At 43.4% G+C, this 12393-nt stretch overlaps 1 protein-coding gene across 1 annotated transcript in view; it reads left to right on the forward strand.

Moving 5' to 3' along the window:
* DNER (delta/notch like EGF repeat containing) overlaps positions 1-12393 on the forward strand; it is a 314162-nt gene that overhangs the window by 245139 nt on the left and 56630 nt on the right. Inside the window, exon 8 of the mRNA XM_041768293.1 lies at positions 4655-4879. Coding sequence (XP_041624227.1) covers positions 4655-4879 — 225 coding nt within the window. The remainder of the gene's footprint in view (positions 1-4654; positions 4880-12393) is intronic.

Consider the following 12393-nt stretch of genomic DNA (forward strand, 5'->3'; position numbering starts at 1 on the left):
CACCACTTGATTCTGAAACACTCGCTCTTAGATATATCCAGGGATTCCGCCATGAAGGATTCATGCACACGTAAACTTTGATTATGTTCCAGAGATTGGCTGATAAGCCAACCTTTCTCCCGTTGCCATAATCACTAACTCTGGGTGTACAGGAAACCTGGAATTTCCCCAGAACCACTGCTTAAAGGAAGGAGAATCCAACATTTATTGAGCACCAGCTGCCTTCTTGTTTGATCCTACATGGCAGACATTGTCCTCATTTTGCATGCAAGAAAATTAAAGCACAAAAGGATTAAGTACTTTGCCGAAGGTCACACAGCTAGTAAGAAGATCCAAACTTTGGTTTTTCTGGCTCTGCCTTCTTTGTGTTATAAAACTTTGTCCCTTTCCCTCTTTGGAAGGTCATTTAAAAGGTGGCTACAGGTGGTGTGAGTCCTTTAGAAAGGATGTCACATTAATAAGATAACAATTGCTTGGGTAATGGAAATAGAATTTGCTGGTCAAAACAAGTCTTAGCTCGGACTTCTAGGACAGAATGCCATAGATGGTTGGCTTCATTTATTTCCCACAGGAATGGAGGCTGAGAAATCTGAGATCAGGGTGCCTTCGCCATCGGGTACTTGCCTCAAGGGTTAGCATCCACACCTATGAATTTGATTCCCATCCATATGTGTTTGACCCCCAGTCTATGTCCTCTACTTCATACCTCTTTCCTGAGCACTAGATCTGCAGAGTTAACTGACTCCTAAACAACCACAAAAACACCTCAACTCAGGGCACCTGGGTGGCTTAGTCAGCTAAGCATATGCCTTTGGCTCTAGTCATGATCTCAGGGTCGTGGGATCGAGCCCCATGTCGGGCTCCCTGCTCAGTGAGGAGTTGTCTTCTCCCTCTTCTGCTCTTCCCCACTGCCTGTGCTCTCTCTCCTTCTCTCTCTCAAACAAATAAAATCTTTATAAAAAAAAGTACCTCAAGTCAACATGCACAAAGCCGAGCTCATCATTCTTCGCTGGGAATCTCCTTCTCTGTTTACCATTGCAGTTGGTAACAAAACCATCCACACTGTACCCCAGTCTGGAAAACCACAATAATAGCTGCTTCTTACCGAACACTTGTTATTTGCCAGTCACTGTGCCAAATAGTTTGCAGAGGTTTTCATTTAAGCTTCGTAAAAACCATATGTTGTCAGCATCATCATGCCCATTCTATGAATGCAGAGACGTAAGGTCAAGATGATTAAGGACTTGCCCAAGGACTCACAGTTACTCATGGGCAGACATGGTGTTCAAGCCCAGTTCCCTTTGGCTCCCAAGCCTGTGCCTCACACTAAGTCACACAGAGAAGGTATGTCCAGGGCCCACAGACATGTTTTATTTCCCAGAGAAATGACTCATCAACATTTTAAAAGAGGAGGGGTTCAAACAAGAATCTGGGTTTCAGATATTTCTTAAAAACTCAGAAGAGCTGGCAACAGGATCTGCCTTCTAGGTGGCAGCAGTTGGCTGCAGGTGAGTAGCAGCACCCCCTTTGGAAGGCACTCCGAGGGCATGCAACTGTGCCAGTTGGCACAGTCCCCGCCACACCCTGCTGTCTTACCACCGTCCCACTTCTGTCGTCAACACTGTCTGCCTGACTCCTGCTGGCATTTGAGTTTAAGGCTTCTGTTACCTTGTGTCCCTAGGCTCTCCCCTCCCTTTCATTCTTCCTCCGTCTCATTGGTCCCTGAACGGATAGTGTCATTTGTGAAATCATTTACCGTCCGTCTCACATTCTTCATCCCGAGTGCCACAAATTGTTCCTCATCACCTCTCACCCCAATTATGCTAGTCAACACCTGGTTTCCAGCTTCTGGTCTTGATTGCCACTAATTCACTCTCCACACTGCTTGCAATTAGGAATATCAAAAACACATGAATAGATGATGTCCCGTGGCTTCAGAATGAGATGCAGACTCGTTACTGAGGCGGACAAGACTGTTCTCCATCTGGCCTCTGACCAGGGCCCTCACTTATGTTCACTTTTCACCCTACCCTTGACCTTCTTGAAATAGCGGCTCTCCCCAGGCATGACCCTTCACATCTCCTTGCCTATTTACTCATCTTTCTCTCCACTTGGAATATTCTATGTGTTTTATGTGAATATTTGTCATGGAGTCTATCAACATGGATCTAGAGTGATTGCCTTTCTAAAATTTGTATTTGTTTACAAATTTGACTTGATTGATGAATCTCCTCTTTCTTTTTCTACCCAGATACAAACCAGATAGAAACACGAGTTCTGGTTGTGTTTATACATCTTAACACCTCTAGTGGCCCAACACTGACTTCTCTTCTGTGCAGCATTGTAGAGTATTAAGAGCTTGGGCTTTGCATTGAGCTCTGCCGTCTACTAGCTACGAACACCTCAACAGGCTACTTGATGTTTCTGTGTTACCACTGTCTCCTCTGTTAAGTAGAACTACTAAGTATTCTTTCACCATACAATTACAGGGAAATAATGCAAATTACAGGGAAATAATAAGGCTTAGAATCACCTGGTGCACATCAGCCCCCTGGAGATGTCCACTATTGTTTTTCTTACCATTTTTATTTAATTCATTTATTCAGCATTGGAACAGGAGCTCTTTCAGGCATTTTGCTACATTACCTTTTTAGAACCCACAATGACTTTCTGAAGAAAATAATTTCAGCTCTTTTCTGGATGAGGCAGCAGATTAGAGAGGTGGGGGCTTGCTCTGGTCGGTGTTTGTCCTATGGTGATAAGTATTGAAGTATCTCCTTTTCAGTTGAAGTAAAATGGGACACATCTCGTGAAAGATGGAATTATATTTCACTCTAGGCTGTGAAGGGACTCTTTGGAGAATTCAAGTGTTATTAAAACTGATGTGAGACATTTTTAGTACGATTTCTAAAATTTAAACACTACCAGGAACTTTATAAAATGTTGAATAGGATTGGATTTTGAAAAAGTTTTCTATTTCTGTATGGAAAAATACCAAGTTGATTATGCCAATTTATGAGGGATGCTTCAGATAATGAAGTCTGGGAGCTATTTTTGTTTGTTTTATATATTCACTGTGTCCTTAACAGTAACAACAGAGATTGCCAATATTGCCAGGAGTTCTATGTGAAGATGGGTAAATACAAACTTAAATGTAGACAAAAAGGGGCGCCTGAGTGGCTCAGTCACTTAATCATCTACCTTCAGCTCAGGTCATGATCCCAGGGTCCTGGAATCGAATCCCCCATCAGGCTCCCTGCTCAGCAGGGAGTCTGCTTCTCTCTATGCTTATGCTCCCCTCACCCTACCCAGTTCGAGTTGTTATGCTCTCTCTCTGTCTCTCTCTCAAATAAATAAATAGAATCTTTAAAAAAAATGTAGACAAGAAAAGTGGAAGAGAATATTGGAATAAAAACTGTCTATTAGTAAAATCATTTAACTTTGTTTCTAACCATCTTCAATTAATTTTCAAGCTGCTCTTACACTGTGAAAAGAATAGGTTTTTCTAAAGCATTTGAAGTCCCTACATGGATACACAAACCTATAGGCCGTTCAAGGTCAGTCCCTCTTCCTACTCAGCCTCAGGCAAGCACCAATCTATTTTCTATATCTATAGATTTGCTTTTTCTGGACATTTCTTTCCTTTCTTTTCCTTTCCTTTTTCTTTCTTTCTTTCTTTCTTTCTTTCTTTCTTTCTTTCTTTCTTTTTTATTTATTTATTTGACAGAGAGAGAGATAGTGTGTGCACGCATGCACAGACAGAGAGAGAGGAAGAAGCAGGCTCCCCACTGAGCAGGGAGCCTGATGCGGGGCTTGACCCCAGGACTGGGATCATGACCTGAGCCGAACACAGACACTTAACTGACTGAGCCACCCAGGTGCCCCTGGACATTTCTTATAAGTGGACTCATGTAATATGTGTTGGTTTTCAACTGCTTTCTTTCAGCTAACATTATTTTTCAAGATGCATCCACATTGTAGCATGAGTCAGAACTTAGCTTCCCTTTTATTGCTGGATAGTATTCCATTATATGGACACACCATAGTTCATTCATTATAGCAACCACCTTAAAAATATATATATTCAAGCAACTGCTAAGAGTGGCTGCTTCTAGAGAGAAGAATGGGGTGTAAGGGATACGGGTGGGAGATTTTTTCATTATTTCCTATTTATATGGGATTTATTCTTTAAATTCAGGATTATATATTTTTTGAAGCAAAGGTAAGGAATACCTTTCCCCCCAGCAATGTGTATAAAATAAGAGGACAGAGCCCTCCACTGACCCCAATCCCACCTTCCTGGTAATCACCATTTTTTTTGGCATCTTTCTAGACTACATAGACAATATGCACATGCACCTGTATACCTATAAATATATTCTGGTCCTTGGATGTCTGTCCATCTAAGTAGGTCTATATCTTACATTGCAGCAGATTGGAAGCACAGAGCTTCGTATTTTAACCCCTGGGTCCCAAAGCTAAGAAGACCTGCCTTACCCATATCGTTGGGTTGTCACTACCTGGAAACTGCTCGGTGAATTGATCGCTTCACCATGGGGAACATTTAAGAACTATGGACCCGGTTTATTAGCAAGACATGTGAACACGGTTTAATTGCTTTTTCACCCATCCCCCTGTCTGTGTTTTTGGGCAGGATACTTCGGCTCGGCCTGCGAAGAAAAGGTGGACCCGTGCGCCTCATCCCCGTGCCAGAACAACGGCACCTGCCACGCGGACGGTGTGCACTTCAGCTGCCGCTGCAGCGCGGGTTTCACGGGGCCGGCATGTGCCCAGCTGGTGGACTTCTGCGCGCTCAGCCCCTGCGCCCATGGCACCTGCCGCAGCGTGGGCACCAGCTACAAATGCCTCTGTGACCCAGGTTGGTACCATCGTGGAATGCAAATCCTTGCCCCCCCCCCCCGACTTATAACTTCTCTTTTGCATCTGAGCAGATGTTTGCTCCTGGAATGCGTTCACTTGTTCATGTAAGTGCACGCCTCTCATGCACGACCCACTTTGTCTTTAGACTGACTCTTGGCTGGGGTTTGAAAACACCCTTATGCCCCCCTTCATGAGCAGTTGACCATAATTATGAAAAAATAAGAAAAATGCAAGTAAGCAGAATAAGAAAATGAAAAACAGGCTTCATCTCCTAACAGCTTAATTGTTTTTTAACGATTTACTGGAGGTCATTTCAGAGCTCTTACTGGATTGCGTATCTTTTAATACCGTGTTGGTAGGTTAATGGAGTATGTTTTTCCATTTATTGGGCATAAAAAGCAAGATGCAATCCATTTCGAATTTTCTCATCTATTGGAATTCTTGCTCTGTGCACAGTGTGTTATAGGACCTGTGACTCTCTCCGCAAATGTTCAGAAGTTCTGGCATTCACTTTCCAAAGATCATCTGCATTTTACTGATTTCTTTTTTAATCGTGTAAATTGTGGGACTCAGAAATAAGAGGGATTCCTAGTCAAAATCTGTGTCTGCACAACCTACCTCTGTGGTCCTAAAAAAGAAGCACACAGGTGGCTCTTTCTGGTGTCTTCTGTTCTGCCGGTGTCTCCATACTCAGGCAAGCTAGGTCTTCAGAATACTCTGAAATGCAAATCCTCCTCCACATGTGCCTGACCCATCAGTGTGGAGGCCTGTTCCCTGGTTTTGCTTGAATCCCAATTCTGCTCGCTCAGTGCCTTCCCCTGTCACCCAGTGTCACCTGCAAACTTCTCCTTCTGGGCCAAATATGATTTCCTCTCTCTGAATTCCAACAGTCACTGTTGAGATCACTTGCCTGGGCTTTAAAACATTATATTAATTGTCTTTCTCCTCATTGGGGGGTAGGGGGAAGTATATTTTATCAGTGACCTTTGTGTAACCATGATGGCCCAAAACCACCATTCAGTGAGCATGGATCTTTCTAGATTCTGAGCTTCACATCTCTGGTTCTTTCAGTGCCCCCTCGTGCAAGGTAGATAGTGCTGAGCCGCACTTATGAATTACATCATACTTGCTTCAGTCATGTCCCTGTGGCCACATGCCCAGCAGGGGACTGAATGCAGATGCCAGCCTGGGTGCTGTGGTTCCACTGCCCAGAACTTTCAAGGGACATGTCTCATACTCATGAATCAATGAAGGAGTTAGTAGGAAATGCAACTAAACATTGAGGGGTATTGAAGAATCTTTTCATGTAGACTCTTAATTCTCTGGTTTTCTAAGCAATCATGGAATTGACATTTATATGATGACATTATGTATATGTATAATATATATAATGATGACATATATATAATGGAAAAAGAAATATATATATGGAGGGGCGCTGGGTGGCTCAGTTAGTTTAGCTTCTGACTCTTGATTTCAGCTCAGGTCATGATCTCAGGGTCATGAGATTGGGCCCCATGTGAGGCCCTGAGCTCAGCACAGAGTCTGCTTGTCTCTCTCCCTTTGCCCCTCCCCCTGCTCATGTTCTCACTTGCTCTCTTTCTGAATTAAATAAATAAAGTGCAAAAAATAAAAGAAATATATATGAAGGGAGAAAGAGAGAAATTTCGGAAGAGATTGATTTTAAGGAATTGGCTCATGTAATTGTGAGAACTGGCCAGTTCTCAATCTATGGTGCAAGATGGCAGCCTGGAAACTCAGGGAGGGTTTCTGAGTTACAGTTTTGAGCCTGAATTCTTTCTTAAGAAATCTCAACATTTGCTTAGAGGCCTTTGATTGGATGAGGCCCACCCACATTTTGGAGGCTAACTGATGAGATGCCTGGGTGGCTCAGCAGTTGAGCCTCTGCCTTCAGCTCAGGGCATGATCCTGGGGTCCTGGGATCCAGTCCCCCATTAGGCTCTCTGCAGGGAGCCTGCAGTGTGGCCCAACCCACATCACTTTACTCAAAGTCTACTGCTTTAACAATTAATTTCATCTAAAAAGTACCTTCACAGCAACATGTAGACTAGAATTTGACAAAATATTTGGGTGCCATGGCTTAGCCAAGTTGACACATGAAATTAACTATCACAGTAACATTTTTGGGTTTCCCATCAAACCTTGAGGTGAAGAAGTTTTTCCACCTCTCTATGCCACGAGATACTTTCCTGTGCTTACATCCATACTCCCCTGTCAGAGCCGTGGTGGAAATGGGAATGGCTTCCCCACTGGAGGGCCAGTTTTCTTTCATGCACACGGCAGGGTGTGTGTCATGGAGCTGGGTGTGCTGAGGACATGGTACCCTTGCCTGTTGGGAATGCAGAGCACTGAGACCACTGTGTTTGCAAACTGCAACAAGCTGCAGTTGTGCTGGGGAGAACGCAGTCTCACTCATATCATGACTCACAAGTACACTGCTCCCCACGCTCTGCACATCATAGTAATGCATGGCATGATTCCCCTCGGCAGCCATTGGAAGCAAAATCATGCTGTCAGGAACTTCCTCCATACTCTGTTACTAGACTCCTGAGAGTTGTGCTTCCTCCAGTGAGCCCCACTGAAAGAAAAATCCAATATCACAAAGACCAGAAGGGAGCTTTGTTTTCTCTTCCTCTTCTCAGATTTCCTTTCTTAATCATATTAACTTTTTCTTTCTATTTAGTTGGCTTATTTTATCTTTATTTATTTTTGAAAGATTTTATTTATTTATTCATGAGAGAGAGAGAGAGAGAGAGAGAGAGGCAGAGACAGAGGGAAAGGGAGAGGGAGAAGCAGGCTCCCTGCAGAAAGCCTAATGGGGGACTGGATCCCAGGACCCCCGGATCATGCCCTGAGCTGACGGCAGACGCTCAACTGCTGAGCCACCCAGGCATCCCATTAGTTAGCTTATTTTTAAAACTTTAAATGGAACGTAGTTATTGAAGGTAAACGTTACTTTGTGTGCTTACTGTTATTAAAATGTTTAATACTATGAAGTAGAGTTTATCAATATGTTAGAGCAGGCTTATATGAGTCCTAAATAGAAAATATATTTCCTGCTCTTTCTCTTTCCACACTGGGAGGTGAGATCCTATCTGTGAGATCCCCTCCCATTGACTGTCTCCATACGAAAGTTACAGGAGGACTTCTCTGGACCTCAGTTTTTATTTTTATGAATAACATCTTAGGTGTTCATCAGTTCAACAGCAGTTGATGTCACGGCCTAGACTGGGACAAGTTGCTGACCATGGTCTTCTGTGTGTGACAAGCACGTGGCACGTTCCCTGGCACGGAGTAATAAGAGCTATTCCCCTTTCTTTCCATCCGTGGACATTCCAGCATTTCTTCTTAAGCTGCAGAAGGGTTGACTATCTCCTGTCTAAATATTATTCTCTCCTCCTGCTGGTCTCTACTCCACCTTCATTCTTGGCCAGTTGGAGCATTTAGCTTGGTAATAGCCAATGTCCAGTCACTACGTGGCCTTGAAAAACCTGAAGAAACATGTTCTCCCTTCCATGATTCCTTCATTTATTAGGTGGCCTCCCCAGGGTAGAGCCTTGGAGCATTGTCAGAGTTCTGTCCTCGAACTTGGGAGATAAAATTGCTTGCAGAGGGGTTCAACCTTCCCCAGATCATTAGGTGACATTGTGTGAAGTAAAAAAGGCATCTTAACATCTGGCAAGAATTTACATTTTAAGAGGTGAAAATGACAATTCTCTGAATGTGAAATTTTTGGTCTTAATCTTTTGGAGCATGTAATTGCTTTACCAGTAGTTTGCATAATAGAAGAATCTCATGAGAATAGGTGAAATTGGGTGTCTTGCTGAAAAGCGGCAAGCCTGATCATCTTTATAGAGAGCAAACTGATCCCGTTTTGTAAAATGACAGCAGATTGAAATCATGTCAGGTTGATAATTAGTTCCCATCTGACAAAATGCCATTTGGATGACTGCAAATCAGATTTGCCAGGTGCTTTATTTTCAAACCTCATTTTTAGCTTATCAGGCTAGGGATTTCTGATGGGATTTTAATATTAAATAATAAAATGTCAGCACTGAGTAATCACTGAAATATTATCTTTCGGTGACAGTGTTAAGTGATAGGCCACAAATACTCCAAAAAAAAATTGCAAATTGAAATCTCCCCAAGACTCAAGAAAGGGAAAACTTGGAGCCCTGCGAGCCTTGGAGGAAGGAAGTGCCACAGTGCGGGGAGCTGGCCGGGAGCGTGCCATTGTCCTCGCAGGTGGGAGCCATGGTGTTTCAGGGACTCTCAGTACAATGGTGGCATCTGTAGATGCCATTTGGACGATAACCAATACTGGAAGGAATCCCTGATTGGAGACAGTTTGCCTGAGTTCACCGGTCTTGGCCCCTGCCTAATGCAATTGAGTCATTACTCTGACTTTGCTTGTTGAATTGAATTAGCCATGCCATTGTAGAATGTGTCTTAAGTTCCTTTTTAAAGAATTTAAATCTTAAAAAGAAAAAGAAAAACGGGCAGCCCGGGTGGCTCAGCGGTTTAGTGGTGCCTTCAGCCCAGGGCCTGATCCTGGAGACCTGGGATCGAGTCCTGTGTCAGGCTCCCTGAGTAGAGCCTGCTTCTCCCTCTGCCTGTGTCTCTGCCTCTCTCTCTCTCTGTCTCTCATGAATAAATAAATAAAATATTAAAAAAAAGAATTTAAAATATAAGGCATTAGAGGATTTTTACATGGATATGCACAGATCAGTTTTTTTTTTTTTTTGTCTTTGGGAGTCACCTTAGATGCTCATTGATTGTCACTGACTAGATAGACATGGGGCAAGTTGTCAGTCATACACCTCTGCTGATTCTTCTCCACGCTGGATCGGTAACTCATTTAGATCATCCAGACTATGAAAGAGAGAAAGTTTAGACTTTCTCCAAATATTTTTTTATTTTTTTATTTTAAGGAAACTATGGGAGGGGATCCCTGGGTGGCTCAGTGGTTTGGCGCCTGCCTTTGGCCCAGGGCGCAGTCCTGGAGTCCCGGGATCAAGTCCCACGTTGGGCTCCTGGCATGGAGCCTGCTTCTCCCTCTGCCTGTGTCTCTGCCTCTCTCTCTATGTCTATCATGAATAAATAAATAAAATATTAAAAAAAGGAAACTATAGGAACTTCAGATATCGCTTTTTCTGCTTTTTACATATAAGGCCTTATGTATGGGCTGCATCTCTGGTCTCTGTGGCCTGAAAGGCCACTGGCATTGCTTCCTTCAGACTCAGACTTGGCAATGCCAACACTCTGATAGTGTCTTCTGGAAACATAATCTACGATAAGACTTACTGCTTAGGATTTTAGTAGCAATTCAACAGCCATAAAGAAAAAAAGCACACCTACAAGGTATGAAGACCTTTTGGCTTGCTAATAAATGCTTAATTGCATTTAGATTCTTAGATAAGTGCAGTGGACAACTTTCATCATTCATGAACCAGAAAACTTTATTAGGTTCACTAAGATGGAGATAATTCTTGTGTTTGACAAGCTCTAAGGGGTTCCAGGTCTACATATCACAGTATTCCTAAGAATTATAGATTGTATACAATATATTATATCTCCTTTCCCCACATTCAAACCTGTTAACCATGCCCAACTTTTGTTCTATTTCAAATCCTAATATCTGCCCTCACCATTGGGATCCCAAGTAACATCCTGCCTACCTAGCTAACAGCTGTAGTAACTCTTCATAATCTGTGCTGTACCTAAGGAAAAAATTTCGATCTCTACATTGACATCATGATGGCAGTAAGAGCTGAGAAAGACGAGAGCAAACACTGACATGTGGGAGCTCGTTGGAGGCGTTAGGAACTGGTCTGGTTCTCACAGCTGGGCCACTGTGTCTCTTGTTGGACACGGGGATACGAACAATCCCACAAGAAGTGATATCAGACATAGTCACTCATAGGCCATAATAAAGCGAGACAGACAAGACCATTTAAGAATTCTAAGAACAGACAAAAACAAGGTCACCCTGCAACCCACAAAATACCACCCTGCAACCCACAAAATTCCCGTTCTCTCACAAATAAATTGAGGGCAGCTGCTTCTTTACCAGTTACAGCCTTGTAGCTAGCTTGTCCTTGGTGTAGACACGATTTATTGAGATACTCATGTATAGAATGGCTCCTGCTTCCTGACACCCACTCTACAGTGGACCCTCCCCAGATAATCCAGCTGGAGTTCATATCCTGTAAGTAGTACCAAACCCCCTTTTACTGAGACACTCATGGTTCCCATGACATGTGTTCTCCTTGCTGCAATGAGGGATGAACCTGACCTCTTCAGCTACAGGTGGATCCCCGGTAGCCCCCAGTTGGAGAGCATTGCCTGGACTTAACTGAAATGCTCAAAATATGGAAAGCTCAGTCGGTTGAAATTTTTAATTAACAAGAGCTCAGAATTTCCAGCTCATTGGACAGGGAAGTATTGCGGATTTATATGTGGGGGAAGGACACTTTGGAACAAAAGGTGAAGGTGGGAGGAGGAGAAGGTGGGACGTGTGAAGAACAGTAGGTGTAGTTGGCTGCAGGACGAGATGCACGGGGCCCAGTAATGAGCAGTAAAACTTTAGTGCTCACTGGGGCACGCTGGAGAGAATCTAGATGCTGAATTTACAAAATGAAGGCTTGAGGGACATTTTGCATCGTATGGGAACTGATCTGTGTTTTAGGCAGATTATCCCAATAGAACTGGGGAATTTCTAGGGAGAATGAGTGATTCTAGGAAGAAGGGGGGAAGAAAGATGATTCTGGTAGGATGACAGATTATCGCATATTACAGATAGCTAGAATTACAGTCAAGAAGAGATGATAAGAGCAGATGAGTCAGGAAGCTCAGGCGAGTGGAAGTGAGGGTTTGAAACTGTGGCAGTGGGAATGAAAGGTTGGACCCTTAAGATCTGTTCAACAGGGGGAATCATCAAAGTTTGGTTGTCAGCCGAATGCAGTGGAGAAAGCTCAGAATGCAGACAGTGGTACACCCCACCAGCTTCAACCTGGGGCACTCAGAGAAACAGGAAAATGTGCAGAAGGAGCCTTTAGCCTCCCACACCTCAGGACGCTGAGGAGTCTGCCCCAGTGGGGTCTACAGCTCCTAACATGGCCATACTTCATCTCCATTTTGTTTTGATTCTCATTTTGGGGGCATTCAGGGAGAATTAGTGATATTTGCCTTCTCTAGGCTAGTGACCTGAGGGAGTACTAGAAGTGGGAAAGGACACCAGTAATGAGTGAAGGGCACTTGCTGGTGCAGCATACGGAATTTTTATGAGATTCTTGATGTTAAAAATCTATCCACAAGGCTGCTTTTTTAACCTCACTTTAAATAGCTAATCCGTATGTATGAAAGTGTTGATGAACCGGCCTTTAATTATAGAGGCTTTCTCTTCCTTCAGCTCCCACCGCTCCGCTTAAAATTCAGGTAGTAGAGAGCTCATTTGTGGCTGAACCATTGTTGAAAAGGAAGAGAGTTACG

Source organism: Vulpes lagopus, chromosome 8 (genome assembly GCF_018345385.1).
Source record: "Vulpes lagopus strain Blue_001 chromosome 8, ASM1834538v1, whole genome shotgun sequence".
NCBI lineage: Eukaryota > Metazoa > Chordata > Mammalia > Carnivora > Canidae > Vulpes > Vulpes lagopus.